At 56.7% G+C, this 13,198-nt stretch overlaps 5 protein-coding genes across 5 annotated transcripts; 2 read left to right on the top strand and 3 right to left on the bottom strand.

Annotated features, from left to right (window-relative positions):
* Nucleotides 1-1,006: 1,006 nt before the first annotated feature.
* Nucleotides 1,007-2,071, bottom strand: J7T54_003437 (Lipase-like protein; the record flags this gene model as incomplete). The annotated part of the gene is made up of 2 exons (XM_051505705.1): nucleotides 1,007-1,821; nucleotides 1,879-2,071. 2 exons carry the CDS (start codon nucleotides 2,069-2,071, stop codon nucleotides 1,007-1,009), a joined length of 1,008 nt encoding a protein of 335 aa, XP_051362874.1.
* Nucleotides 2,072-2,518: 447 nt separating this feature from the next.
* J7T54_003436 (uncharacterized protein) lies at nucleotides 2,519-4,192 on the bottom strand (the record flags this gene model as incomplete). The annotated part of the gene is made up of 1 exon (XM_051505704.1): nucleotides 2,519-4,192. One exon carries the CDS (start codon nucleotides 4,190-4,192, stop codon nucleotides 2,519-2,521), a length of 1,674 nt encoding a protein of 557 aa, XP_051362873.1.
* Nucleotides 4,193-6,240: 2,048 nt separating this feature from the next.
* Nucleotides 6,241-7,532, top strand: J7T54_003435 (Sphingoid long-chain base transporter-like protein; the record flags this gene model as incomplete). Its single annotated transcript, XM_051505703.1, has 3 exons — nucleotides 6,241-6,696; nucleotides 6,748-6,922; nucleotides 6,985-7,532. 3 exons carry the CDS (start codon nucleotides 6,241-6,243, stop codon nucleotides 7,530-7,532), a joined length of 1,179 nt encoding a protein of 392 aa, XP_051362872.1.
* Nucleotides 7,533-8,047: 515 nt separating this feature from the next.
* J7T54_003434 (uncharacterized protein) lies at nucleotides 8,048-8,725 on the bottom strand (the record flags this gene model as incomplete). The annotated part of the gene is made up of 1 exon (XM_051505702.1): nucleotides 8,048-8,725. The coding sequence occupies one exon, from the start codon at nucleotides 8,723-8,725 to the stop codon at nucleotides 8,048-8,050; it is 678 nt and encodes a 225-aa protein (XP_051362871.1).
* A 2,360-nt stretch (nucleotides 8,726-11,085) lies between these two features.
* Nucleotides 11,086-13,138, top strand: J7T54_003433 (cytochrome P450; the record flags this gene model as incomplete). Its single annotated transcript, XM_051505700.1, has 5 exons — nucleotides 11,086-11,128; nucleotides 11,412-11,821; nucleotides 11,880-12,447; nucleotides 12,518-12,662; nucleotides 12,715-13,138. 5 exons carry the CDS (start codon nucleotides 11,086-11,088, stop codon nucleotides 13,136-13,138), a joined length of 1,590 nt encoding a protein of 529 aa, XP_051362870.1.
* Nucleotides 13,139-13,198: the final 60 nt, after the last annotated feature.

The following is a 13,198-nucleotide window of genomic DNA, read 5'->3' as shown; positions in this document are numbered from 1 at the left end:
TCGTCCAGTGACGTCTCGCCAAAACACCGCGCCTCGCCCTGGGTCGATTCGACCGCACGAGCCGTCCTCAAATCCGCCAAACCTCACGGTTTTACCGCAGCGGCACAGACGCCCAATTGCTGCCTGGCTGGAGTACGCTTCAAGCGCGGGAAAGCTACTCATTACTTCACGTTCTGCCGGACTCAGCTCGCTCGCATGCATGGACTCGGAGACATGGGCCCGCGCACCTCAAAGGACCGCCAACTAACATGACGTTTGTCTTCTCTTAGTCGCACGACTTCCCCCCACCGACACAATGGCCGCCATCAACACTGTTGTCGTCCGCGACCTTGTCGCGCGTGAGCTCGTCAAGCGCAAGAACTGGGCTCAGCGCGAGCCCGGGGTTATCACCGTCTTCTGCATTGTCGGTGCTGGTACGTTCGATACGCAATCGCACTCGCCCCGCGTTTTGATCTGACGCGCCTCCTAGTCGCAATTGGCCTGATCGCTCTCTGGATCTACAAGTTCATGCAGAAGCGCAAGAGCGCCAAGCAGCAGTTCTAAGTGGCCCGCGAGTGAACGCGAGGGATTTTGGACACTGTTTCGCCAAAGAGAAAGACCATAGAGAGTGAAAAAGATGCGTGATGCAGGATAGTGTGCGAGTGAGCGCTGGCTGGCGTGTCGGCGCACAATCTAATTATACCTAATGGGTCGGCGCGGCATGCCATTCTCTCAGGCGGTACATGGGCATGTGGTGGACTGCCAATCAATTCATGGTCGGCTGAGGTTGGCAGGCAATTTTGGCGAAAGTGGTGTTATCTTTGTTGCCATGTGGTACTGCTTTCTCCTGGGCGGTGGTCCGGCACGAAAGGCCACGTTCTTTGTTCCAGCGTGCCCCCTTTAATGTTTTGGTTCTCATTCATCTGGTGCTGTCTGAGACTCCGTCAAATCTGTACCTGCTAATACATTATTCACATTCCCGAAACCGAACGCCGTTCGTCGGCTTGTGCCAGTACTCTACAACAGTCTATAGGCCCTCCTTTGCCAACATGTCCGCAATGTCTAAGTAGAACGCAATCGCGTTGAAGGTCCTCTTCATCCCCATCCACTCCCTCACCATCCACTTGACCTGGTTCGACCAGTTGATCAGATCAAGATGACTGACACCCACCAATGTGCCCTTGTAATCGCCCCAACGGCTGCTGTCAACGGCAACCAGTCCGTCGTTTGCGCCCTGGGCCTTGGTGATGGCGTGCCACGACTGCCGGAACGGGCTCAGCAAGGGTGGTTCTGTGGTCGACGCCCCATATGAAAAGTATCGTGTCGAGGCCGAGTCGGGTGTCGCGGGGTTGAAGACCTTTGTCATGTGCGACGTTGTCAGTTGCGCGAAAGCGGCGGTGCCGAGACCGAACCGCTCAATCAACCCGTAGAGCTTGGGCAGATGGACCATAGCCTGGCCGTCCTCTTGCAGGAGCACGTCTGCGAATGAGCTCCCTCGGTGGGGGCTCGCGACTGTGACCAAGCTCGCAATGTCGACGTACTTGGGAGGGAGATGCGAGATCATGTAGCGGGCGTCCAGGCCGCCCATGGAGTGCGCGATGATGTTGACTCTGCCGTCGCGTGTGGTGCGCGCGGCCGCGTCAATGTCCTCGCGGAGTTTCTTGGCGCGGTCTTCGATGGAGGAGGACGGCGGCACGGAGGCGCAGATGACATGGGCGCCCTGAAGGGCGAGGGCGTCGCGGATGCCGCGCCAGTATTGGACCGAGGGGAGGAGAGGCGTGAGCTGCAGCTCAGAGAAGCCCAGGAGGCCATGCGCGAGGACGATGGGGTACTTTGGTGTTTCTGTAGACACAGGTCAGTACTGTGTAGCTGGGGCGAAGGTAGTCCACGTTGACTCACGATAACTGTCGCGGATCGCTGCGTAGTCGTCTGATATCTCGCGTCCTAGCTCACGGATACGTGGATCGTGGTTCTGCGGGCGCAGGGTGGTTGAGGCAAACGATCGACATTGCGGAGGATGGCGAACGCAGTGCCGGGCTTGGGCAATTCCTGTGAAAGAGCGCGCGCTATGAAAGCGTCGGCATGGGCGCATCGCTATTTGGCAGCTCCAACATGGGTGTCGTGTCTGCGACGTCTTGGGGTGGATTTAGAGTCACGATGGTGAAGTCCAGTTTGGTCCAACAATTTCCATGTCGTGGAATGCGGTTTCAGTGGGGCGCACAGTATTGACGTCACTGTGCGCGTTGCCGAGCCCCCGAGTGTCTTGCGCATAGAAACCATAGTCCTTGATGCTCGTGTCTTGGTGTTGGCATTAGTATTACTAGGATTGCAGTGTCAATATTGCCCAGGGACCGATCCACGCTGCCTCGCAATGGTGCATTACATATTGTGGGTGTGACTTGGTACTATTCGTCGAGTTTGTTAGCCATGAAACCCTCAGACGTGGTATGTGCAGTAATACGTAGGTCATGTACATGTCCCTTCGACGTCCCGAGCACCCCTAATGGCCGGGCCTTTGGCGAGCCTCAGCCCTTCAATCTCAGCTCTTCTCCGTGGGCATCTGGCTAGGCGCGTTCTCATTCGTAACACCGCTATACGCTGGCCTTTCCTGCATGCCGTCGAATGGTCCAGCCAGGTTTTCGGCCACGGCCTCCTCGTAAGTCGGAGGGGCATCGTCATACGCGGGGGCGCTCTGTCCAGCTTGCAGCTGAGGAGGGTACAGCGGATCATGTGCTGGTGCTGGTGCTTGAGCCTGAGGTCGTGCTGGTTGGCCTCGCCCAGCACTTGGCCCAGCCTGTGGTGTTGAATTCTGCCGCGGCGGTAATCGAGGACCTGGGTTGTTCATTGCGAAAGTCGCACGCCCTGGCGCTGTGGTTCTGGTTGCTTCGAGGAGTTCAGCAGGCGGGGTGATTCCCGAGAAGACCTCGACGTTTTGAAACTGAAGTGGCAGGTGTATCTCCGGTGCTTGGGAAGAACTGCCATTCAACAACTTGCTGGTTTTGCTCGGCGGCCGCCCCCATGACACTCCGATTCTGATCTCCAATTCATATCTCCTACTGAGGTTGCATGCGGTGAAAGACGGCGCTACGGTGTTGGGGAGCGCAGTCGTATTCCATAATGAGTCGGGAACCACAATCTCTCTTCCTATTTCATCCGAGGGCGATGCTGTCAGCGGTATTGCTAGGTTTATGCTGGAAGCGATGACCCAGCGGTTGGATCGTCGGCTGAGGATGCTGTGGCATCGGATTTCCGTATACCCAACTAGATCGGCCTGAAAGGACGTAAGAAACACCTCGTCGGGGCAGTTGGCTAGCTTCTTGGCCACGAGTCGAAGAGGGACAGGCTTGTTGCAGGTCAATACCGGTGGGTGAGGCAATCTCGCCGAGATCTCGACGGAGGGCGCTGGAGCATTGCCTGCGTCTTGGGCACCTTTTGTGTCGCTCCCCAGCTTGGAGTCATCTCCTTTTTTCGGGAAGAACGAGCTACGCTTCCTTTCGGGCTGACCGGGCGACTGTAGCCGGAAGGTAAAGGGACGACGTGCAAACGCCTCCTGCCCTGTCTTGGGTGGTCTTGGAGGTTCGATGGGCATGAACTTGAGTCCGGCCTGAAACCGCCAGTTCTCTTTCAGAAACCCAGGTCTGTGTACCGTGACTTTGATGTAGTACCTGATCTCGGCTTCCATAGGGAAGCCCGTGAGGGAAGGCGGCAGTGTCCTTGTGACATGACGTAGGAATAACTGCTTGCTGCCGTCCATGACTCTCACGCCTCCCATTCCGAACAACCCGCCCCCTTGGCCAAACCCGCCCATGCCAGCTAGGCCTCCTATCTTCGACATGGCCATGTGGTCGCTGCAGGCATTGTTTATGGGGAGCTTGAACTTGAAAGGGAAGGAGTGTTCCCCAGGCAATAGCGGATGAGCGCCATGGGGGTTATTGCTACTTGAGTGATAATCATCCGGGAAGACTTGCTGGATCTTGTAAAGGAGCTTGTGCGTCTCGCTGACGGTGCTCCCTGGAGGACCTGGTAGCGGACCTTGCCTGAGGTCCTCGTGGGGGTGAGGCACCTGCAAGGCTGTGGTTGACTCGCCCTCGAGCTTGACAACAATGTTGCCAATCTGCTCGGCGCGGTTCACCGCAAGCACAACTCGCCCGGAGACATAGTCCAGGTTGGTGTAGAATTCTGGCCGGTTGTCCACCACAATCCTGATGGACATGGCTACGAGAAGGCTGACCCTGCAGCGCGGACCGGCTGATCAGCAAGATCCTGGGCCCTGGGTCGCTGAGATCACTGAGCCTTGGATGATGTCAGGTCGTGCGACGCGAGGATTCTCAGATGGTCAACAGATTGTGCGAGTATCTATGCCGACTTGCAAGTTGAAGCTGTAGCGTCTGTAAGTGAATATGACTTTGAGGTGACGCTGGGATCATACTTGTTGCGCCGGGCGCGTGTCTTACCTTTTGTGTGGCTACTTTGGGGTTCTTTATCCGTCGCTTGAGGCTGGTGACGAGGGCCTCGTCACCAATCTTGGGCTGAGCCTCGCTGACCAGCTAAGCCACCTGAGTCGTGGCTCGCGCCTGTGGCGTGCACGTGTGGCGTATCCTCGGCCGGTCGGACCCCTACAATGCCGACTACTAGACTACCTAAGTATCCATAGCAGTACAAGTAACAAGGGAGGCAGGCACGGGTAAAAGGCGCGTACCTCCCCGCTAGATCGCTCACCTTCGCAAGTTCACACTTCTTGATCTCCATGCTTCGGTCCGTCTGCGAGCCAGGGCGGCAGACGGATCCTATCCCGACGGAGCCATGCACTGCGACTTTCTTGATCGGTCACAGTCACAATGGGACACTGTGACTCAGGCTGCATGGATGCACGTTGGCTTCGAGTACGTTCGTACAGCCTACTGGACAGCTTCGACCGCACAAGGCAGCGGGCGTGGCTATGATCTATCACAACATTCTTCTCGAGTCAAAGCCAACAACAGGATGGGCAAGCAGGCAAGTTTGGTGTCCATCCGTCTCTTCTGCCCTCGAGCGGCTCGGCATTAAGAGGTGCAGGCCCCGACACGTCTGCAGCTCCTCGCGGTTCGTTGCGCAAGGCTGAACCAACTGCATATGCCCGGCTGGCGACTCCACAAGTCACACGTCTCCTGTCCGCACACAAGCATCGGCAAATGAGCCATGGAGGCGAGCTGTTTAGCTCTGAGCCTCTGAATGGTTCCCTGGCGATTTCATCCACCAAATCAGAACTCGACCTTCCCAAGTTCCCCTAGCTGATAAGCGGTATGTACGTTCCATAGCGGCCCGCATGTGGGCAGCCGTCAGCGCTGGCGTGCCTTTCTCCATGCCTAGTTATCATCGCCAATTTGCCTGAGTCCCTCACTGCCTCTACTCGGAAGGGTCGTTTGTGCATCAAACGCGGCCGAGCCCGCAACCAGCTTTTCGCTACTGCACCTCACTCCACACATTCACCATGTCGGGGTAGTATTGAGCAAGCACACCACCTCCGCACTCAGTGGTTACGAGCCTGCGCATACTGTACCCTGGCCAGTCGGTCAACGCCCTTTTGCCGCTCACAGCCGATCGGGTATGTCTGAGTCGACAGGCACAAGACAATCTGCGCTTGATGGACGAATGAATCACCTCCAAACCAACGCGCGGGGCGTTTGCCCCCTCATCTACGCCCGCGGTCCATGCTTTTGGTACTCAACATTGCTTGGGCACGGTCTGCAGACACTGTTCATCACTCACCTGCCAAAGGCGGTCATGGTAGTGCGCAACCTGCGATCAGAGGGCCCAGGATGGTTGAGACGTAATCATGTACTTGTCACTACATGACTACACACTCTTCATTGAAGGTGCGCCGTGCCAGCCCTACTCGTACGCCGCAACGGAACCAGATCATCCTCGACAGACCCGAAAGGTTGAACACAGACGGCACTTGCGGATCCTTTCATGCAAGGCGGCACAACGTCGAGTGACACTGGAGCAATTAGGTCTTTGCCGCGGCAGAATGTGTGGGTGCGCACCCCAGTGAGAGGCATCGCTTGCCGCGCCTTTCTGCAGCATGGGCTACGCCGCATGTATGCCGGCGACTTTTGGTTATCACCCAAAGCCTTCCTAATGTGCCCTGCTAGGTGCATGCAGACAGAACAATGTATATATGCCGTGTCTCTGCACCTCGCCCCCGGGGCTCTCCCTGGACTGGGCACCACCAAGCTCTGCCATGACACTTCCGGCATCTCAACTTATTAAGAGCTCATAATGGCGGGCGACTGTGGCTCAGTCTGCCCCGTGGCGGGCGGATTCTACAGCGCCAGACCAAACATAGGAGCCAACGGGGCCCTTGTCGCCTTGTTTGCTGCGTTGGTGCCACTCTGCCTCTTCTACGGGCTGCGATACCGTACCATCATCTTCTCCGGCTTCCTGTCGACCGGCTGTCTGCTCAGTGCATTGGGCTTTCTCGGACGCCTTCTCCTCAACAGCGCGCCCACGAGCCCGGGATACTTCCTGCTGTCGTTACTGGGAACTGTCCTGGGGCCGGTCTTCATCGCCGTGGCTGCCTTTGAAGCATTGCCGCACATTTTGAATGTGTATGGCGAACGGATCAGCCCAGTCAGGCCCTGGGTAGTGGCCATCACCCTTTACGCCGCTTGCCTTGTGGTTGGTCTGCTGGAGCTGATAGGATTCTGCTTGGCTGTCTTCCCCCCAGGCATGGATGTACGTCCGACAGTACTCGCTTTGTTGCATGCTCTAACTCACAACTCACAGCGTAATAGCGGTACAAGCTTGATCGCAGGTGGGCTAGGCGTGCAGCTCTTGACCTTTGTGGGCTTCACAGCCGTACATGCTTGGTTCAGAATGAACCTCAGGACCAGGCGGGCCGACATCGATCCGAAACACTCTGCCCTGTATGAATCGACCAGGTTTAGACGGTTCTTGCTTTGTATGTGTTTTCAGGTGTACGGACTGCTGCGTGCGTGCAAAGGTGTCACTAACATCCGATAGCTACACAGGTTGCCGTTCTTCTCTTGGCCGGATACTCGACGTACAGGATTGCCGAGATGGCGCAAGGCATTGCAGGGTCCTTGTTCCAGAACCAATATGCGACCTGCTTCTTGGATGGACTCGTCGTGTGGCTGGCGGCCTTGCTCTTGTTGTTGCCTCACCCGGGGTACACGTTTCGTGCCGCCTGGGGACCAACATCAGCCTTTTGCCATCGCAAGCGACCACAACGTCGTCGGACGCCGCCCACGTCTCTCAACCCAATGCAGGATCGACCGGAAGGGTACAAGGCGCATGCGAGGTACGACCCTAATATCCGAGCCCAGATCTCGCCCACCTCGCAGCGATCGCCAAGGGCACCCGAACATCCAGCCAACTCGCCCGGCCTGCCCTCTCACCCCAAGGCTTCCCTCAAGACGACGAGCCCGCTGCCCTCGCCCACAGAGACAATGCAGACGACTGGCACGATTGAGAATAGAACCAGCTTGAAGGCTGAACGGAAAAGCAATGTCCCGCCCAAGAGGTTGGTTGAGGAAGATACCCTCTGGTAGGAGGAGGCTTGAACCGCCATGGCGCCTGGTATTCTCTTGTTCAGTCGGTGCAGCGGCGCTGCCGATCGAGCATTGAATGAGATGATGTTGATACCTTGGGGGAGTTAGTTGCTTTGTTGCGAGGGAGTCGTGAAGCCACGTGTCGGTACCCTTCCGTGTTAGCATGCATGATCAGATATCCAATTGCCGTTATATTAGCAAGCCAATCAATCACACATTCACAGTTAACAGTGCACAGATGTTTTAGATCTTTTTGTCCTCCCGGGACAACTACGAGCATCCAACATGCTTGGAAAACCTGATAGTGCGCTTGAAACATAACTTCTATACATGGGACAATTTGTCATCAGACATAATCCGGCACAGTCAACTGGGAATAATCGCAATGCTGCTCAAAAATATTCGCCCCAGGCCGTCCGCGCCTGCTTCTCAATTAATGTACGCCAATTTGAGCACTGACTTGACGCTCCTCAGCAGCCTATGTCACTGTATGGACATGGTGGGTGCCAGCAACTTCAGGGCAGGCCCCGCTTGCCCATGGCACGGAGTTTGTTGATAGCCTCAGTATCAGGGTAGTTCCTCTTGGGGAGGCCACGCTTGCCCATGGCACGCAGGTTGTTGATAGCCTCGGTGTCAGGGTAGTTCCTCTTGGGCAGGCCACGCTTGCCCTTAGCACGGAGCTGCTTGATGGCGTCCATGTCAGGGAACGAGCGCTTGGTACGTGTCACCTGGGGCGCGCTCCGCATGCCCATGGCGCGGAGCTTGTCGATGCCCTTGGTGTCGGGGAAGTTCCTCTTGGGGAGGCTGCGCTTGCCCACGGCACCCAGGTTGTTGATGGCCTCGGTATCGGGGAACGAGCGCTTGGGGTGCGAGCGCTTCCCCATGGCGCGCAAGTTGTTGATGGCCTCCACGTCGGGGAAGCTGCGCTTGGCGGGCTGGTCCCCAGGGATCTGGATGTCGGGCAGACTCCTCTTGCCCATGTCGCGCAGGGCATGGATAGCGTCCATGTCAGGGTAGTCCCGCTTGGCGTACTGGATGTCGGGCATGCTCCTCTTGCCCATCTCGCGCAGGGTTTGGATGGCTTCTGTGTCGGGGTATGAGAGGGCAGTCAGGCCCATCTCGGATCGCCTGCCAGACGGGGCGGCGATTGAGGCGCCCGCGAAGGCGAGGAGGGAGAGACCGATGTTGACCATAATGATGGTAGTTGCTGAAGTATATAAGGAAACGTAAGGAAAGCTTTTAGTGGTGGTCGTCTAGCTTTCAAAAGGAAATAAGGGTACAGACAGACAGACAAACAAGAGACCGGCTCTTGTTAAGGAAAAGGTAGTCGTCGTGTTGGCGTAGTTGTGGATGATGGGGAAGAGACATCGCGTGAACGTTCCGGGACGAGTTCGCTTGGTTTATATCTTGGGCGACCTCAAAACGCTGACGCCTACTCCCAATGACAATGATGTTGAATTGTCATGGAGAGGCGATCTGACGGGGTGCATTTGAGGCTCTGCAAGGGGCCGATCGTCGTAGGATTCCAAGGGTCCAAGATTCCCCCGTTCCTGGTCGGAGACGTCCACACCGACGCCTGGGGTGCTTAATGGGCGGCTCTTCTGCCGATCAGGTCCGGACCCGAGGTTGTATGGGCACATCCGGGTTGTAGGATGTATTTTGATGGGTATTATGTGCCGTACGCGTGGAGGCGTGGAGGCTGATCATGTCGTCGCTGGTTGTTCACTTGTTTCACTTGACTGCGCCGCTCGCAAATCTGCGTTTCTGAGCGCAGAGCAACGGAATATCGCTCTTGCGCCAGTTTCTCCGGTCACAGAAGTTCTTCTAGGGCTGCCGGTGGGCATTAATGGGTACTAGCTTGCTCATTTGCCAAGTCACTCACTCCTATAGCACCCCTCGACTGGGCATGGAGGGGAATACGATTTTTGCACAAGTTCACACAAATTCACCGTGAGGCCTGGCCGCCAGAGACACTCCACTCCTGCTTAATTCGAATGCCTGAGTCCGTGGGGTAGATCCCGTGGTCGCTGTTGTCGCTCCTGTACGCGCGACCTACCTCCCTGTCGGTGGTGACGGCTGTGTGAGCGCAAGAGTGAAACACAGGCGAGAATGACAGCAATAGACGGCTCGAGGCCGGAGAAACTGCTGGCGAGAGGGATCGAGTACTGATGTCGTCAAAGTCCTGCTAGATGCTAGACAACGTGTGAATGCAGAAGCCACTGACCACGCAGGTTCTGCAATCGCATGTTAGTGGACATGTTCGTTGGGATGCCGGAGGACTGGAAAGACTGGGCAGAACTCAGAAAAAGCCGATGCTGGACACGCCGATGAGGATCATCTTCAGGAGCTCGTTTTTTTTTACCCTCGGATCCGAATTTTGTCTCGTTGACGCGTCCAAGTGGTACAGTAATTACAGCGTAGACTGTCGTTGTTAAAAGACCGTAGTCGCGAGAGTACAGTTGTGCACAACGTTTACGTGTACGAAATCTTGAGGGGATGTTTTTTCTCAACCGCCTCCCTGCATTTTGTGACAGGTCGGATATTCACCCGCATCATTCCCGGTGCACCTTCTCTAGCTTTTTGCGATGGCCCGTGGGACTCGAGATTATGACTTGAACGCTGCGAGATCTGCTGGGTCACTTCCCTTGCGTACGAAGTAAAATTTTGGAGATAATCCCGATTCCAATCTCCGTCTTAAAAGTCGAAACCAGGCTTCGCTTAAAAAAGCTGAACGGGCTGGTGGTTCACAGCGGCCAAGTGGTGCCGGACACTTCATACGGCCCAGCCGTAGTGTGCCTTAGCGCTTCACGTTGCCTTTTTGTAACTTGCTGGGCAGGTCGGGGAAGGGGTCCGGGAATCGATTCTCTTGTTGTCTGGGGATGTCAACGAACAACTGGTGGGTACTGTAGGCTGTAATATGTACTTGTAATATGTAGATTCTCCAGTCCACGCGCTGGACGATCTCGCCTGTATGTATCCGTACTGTGCCTCACTATAGCAAAGTTAGTGGCGGAATGCGACAGCAGGCCCAAGATGAAGATACAAACATTGTGATGATGCAAGTGCTGGGTACCTTCCTAGGGAATTAGGCCTTTTGGGGTGCAGTATTACCAGGAAGTCACGTCCCTCATATCGGAGTATTTTTACCTTCTCTATCCGTACCTTACCTGAGCCACCAGAGTCCAGGCTCCAGGCACCACCGCCCAAGGTTCCTGCCAAGGAGGGTGTCTTCGGACTCCGCACCAACTTTTGCTCTCTGGCAATCTCTCCATGTCGATTGAGCTCGGTCGCACTGATTAATTAGTCCTTCCTTTATTCTACTCATTAACGCTGCCGCCTCCAGACTCGACCCTCCGTGACCACTGTCACACTGTCGACAGCAAAATACGTACTATGTGACACGGCAAACTGGTTATAATTTCAAGGTATGATAGCTCCCAGTGGTTTGCGCTAGCGACGGACATTCCCGAACCGCCGCCGTCTTCCTTGCTAGTTGCTACTAGCTCACTGGCTAACAGCTGTTAGTCAAGTGAGTGCCAAGGCCCAAGCGGCGATGCACCCTCAGTTTGCAATTGTTGGATTCGGTTCTCTGCAGGGTCAGTCGCCAAGCATTCATCGTCAACATCTCCCTCTTCTCCAGCCCTCTACAACGACCAACTGGATGCTGCCCCTCGTACCAGCCCACCAATCCTCAATGACCGCGCTATTCCCACAGCGATTAACAAGGCGGCTAAGTAAAGCGCCCATCAGGCACTTGGCGACGTGACGAGCAGTGTACATACATCCCTGTATGAACGAGAAGCTCTCCCCTGCATCGTGGGTGGCCAGAAGCTTCCTCAACCTCAACTTGAGACACGCCCGCCCACCCACCAAAGTCAGCGTTCACTCCGCAGAGCTACATCGCCACCGCCACGATCGACGCCGTCGCCATCTTGGCCACGGCCGTCGTCTTTGCCCTGACTGTCTTCTTCCTGATCTCGAGCAAGGACGATGGTGATAGCGAGCCTAAGCTCCTCAAGCTTCCCATCATCGGCGACCTGCACAGCTCGCCCGTTGGCAAGCCTCTTCAGAACTGGGATGGCTGGTCCAAGGCCAAGGTCGCCAGTGCCACGCCCAAGCTCTTCGCCATCATGCCCACTGTCGTCATCAGCACCAGCGAGGCCGCGGCGAAGCTCCTGAGCAAGCAAAGTGCCTGGTGCAGCAACGGGCCCAGCTCCGTCAGCGTCGAGATGATCACTGGCGCCGCGCCTGGCCAGTTCAAGTCCGTCCTCATGCACGACATGGAAGATGTGAGATCCAACTCTGCCCGCATGGGCACATGATGATGAAAACTTAACCCCCGGATAGCACATCCGTCTCCATCACCGCATCCTCGCCCCAAGCCTTGGCCCCATCGCCGCCCCCAAGTACCAGCCTGATATACAGCTTGAAGCCAAGCAGCTGCTCATGGACATGCTCGCCCTTCTCGAGCACTCGGATGACAAGAACGTCGTCCAGAGCGCCCCAGTCTACCCCTTGCTGGAGCGCACCCAGGCGAGCAACAATCTCGCCCTGCACTACGGTCTTCGGGTCCCAACCGTCGGGTCCCCCATCTACCACGAGATTGTCGAGATTCAGAAAAAGGTCACCCATACCGCTGCCAACCCGGGCATTCCCGACTTCATGCCCGCGCTCCGCCACCTCCCCACTGCGCTGTCCCCTTGGAAAAGGGCTGCCGACAAACTGTACGAGGAGCAGACATGGCTCTACATGAGGCTCCTGGAGCATGGTGACGAGGCCGAGGGCTGGAAAGCAACGAAGCAGGCGTGGACTGTCGTGGCCAAGCATACCCCGGACGGCATCCCCGACATTGATCTCGCGTACACGCTGGCCACAAGCATTCAGGACGGCATGAAGACCAGCCCCGAGCCCTCCTGTGATTGTTCATCGCGGCCATTTTCTCCAAAAAGGACTTCATGTCTCGTGCCCACGCGCTCTTGGACAAGGTGGTCGGCCGCGACCGTCTTCCTACCTTCGCCGACCGCCCGCAGCTTGCCTTTATCGACGCCGTCGTCCCAGAGCTGATGCGCTGGCGGCCTATTTCCCCGAGAAGCATCCCGCGGCGCGCCGACCGGGCCGACGAGTTCAAAGGTGTGCCCACTGTGAAGCACATTACGGTCTTTGCAAATGCGTGATCCATTAGACGGAACCCCGAGGCCTTTACGACCGAGCTTGGCGAGCTGGAAAGGTTCATCCCCGAGCGCTGGCTCCAGGGAGAGTGGATGGACGAGGACGTCACCTTGCAAGGCGAGGTTCGCACGTCCCTGCGCCTGCCGGTCTTTGGCCAGGGCCGGAGGAGCTGCATGGGGAAGAGGGTCGCGCTGGATGGCAGCTTCATGCAGGTGGCGGCCATGCTCTGGCCGTTTGACGCTGAGCCGGTCGACGAGATCGATGACCTGGAAATGGTCATCGTTGGCTTCATGACCGAGACCGAGCCCAAGCCGTTCAGGTTGAGGCTGAAGCCGAGGGTTGACTGGGTGCGAGAAGTTGTGGGCAGGGAGTATGCCAGTGCGGACAAGGACTTCTGCAGTGTCCTGGGTGCCGTGATTGACGTTGAAGGTGAATAGCAGTGTTATGGAAGAAGAAAAAGAAAATTGGGTGCTTGAGGGGAAACTGTCCATGCACGC

Source organism: Emericellopsis cladophorae, assembly GCF_022114955.1.
Source record: "Emericellopsis cladophorae strain MUM 19.33 chromosome Unknown NODE_16_length_390664_cov_118_533041, whole genome shotgun sequence".
NCBI lineage: Eukaryota > Fungi > Ascomycota > Sordariomycetes > Hypocreales > Bionectriaceae > Emericellopsis > Emericellopsis cladophorae.
Note: the sequence above shows the minus strand (reverse complement) of the source record. Positions and strands in the feature narration are given on the sequence as shown.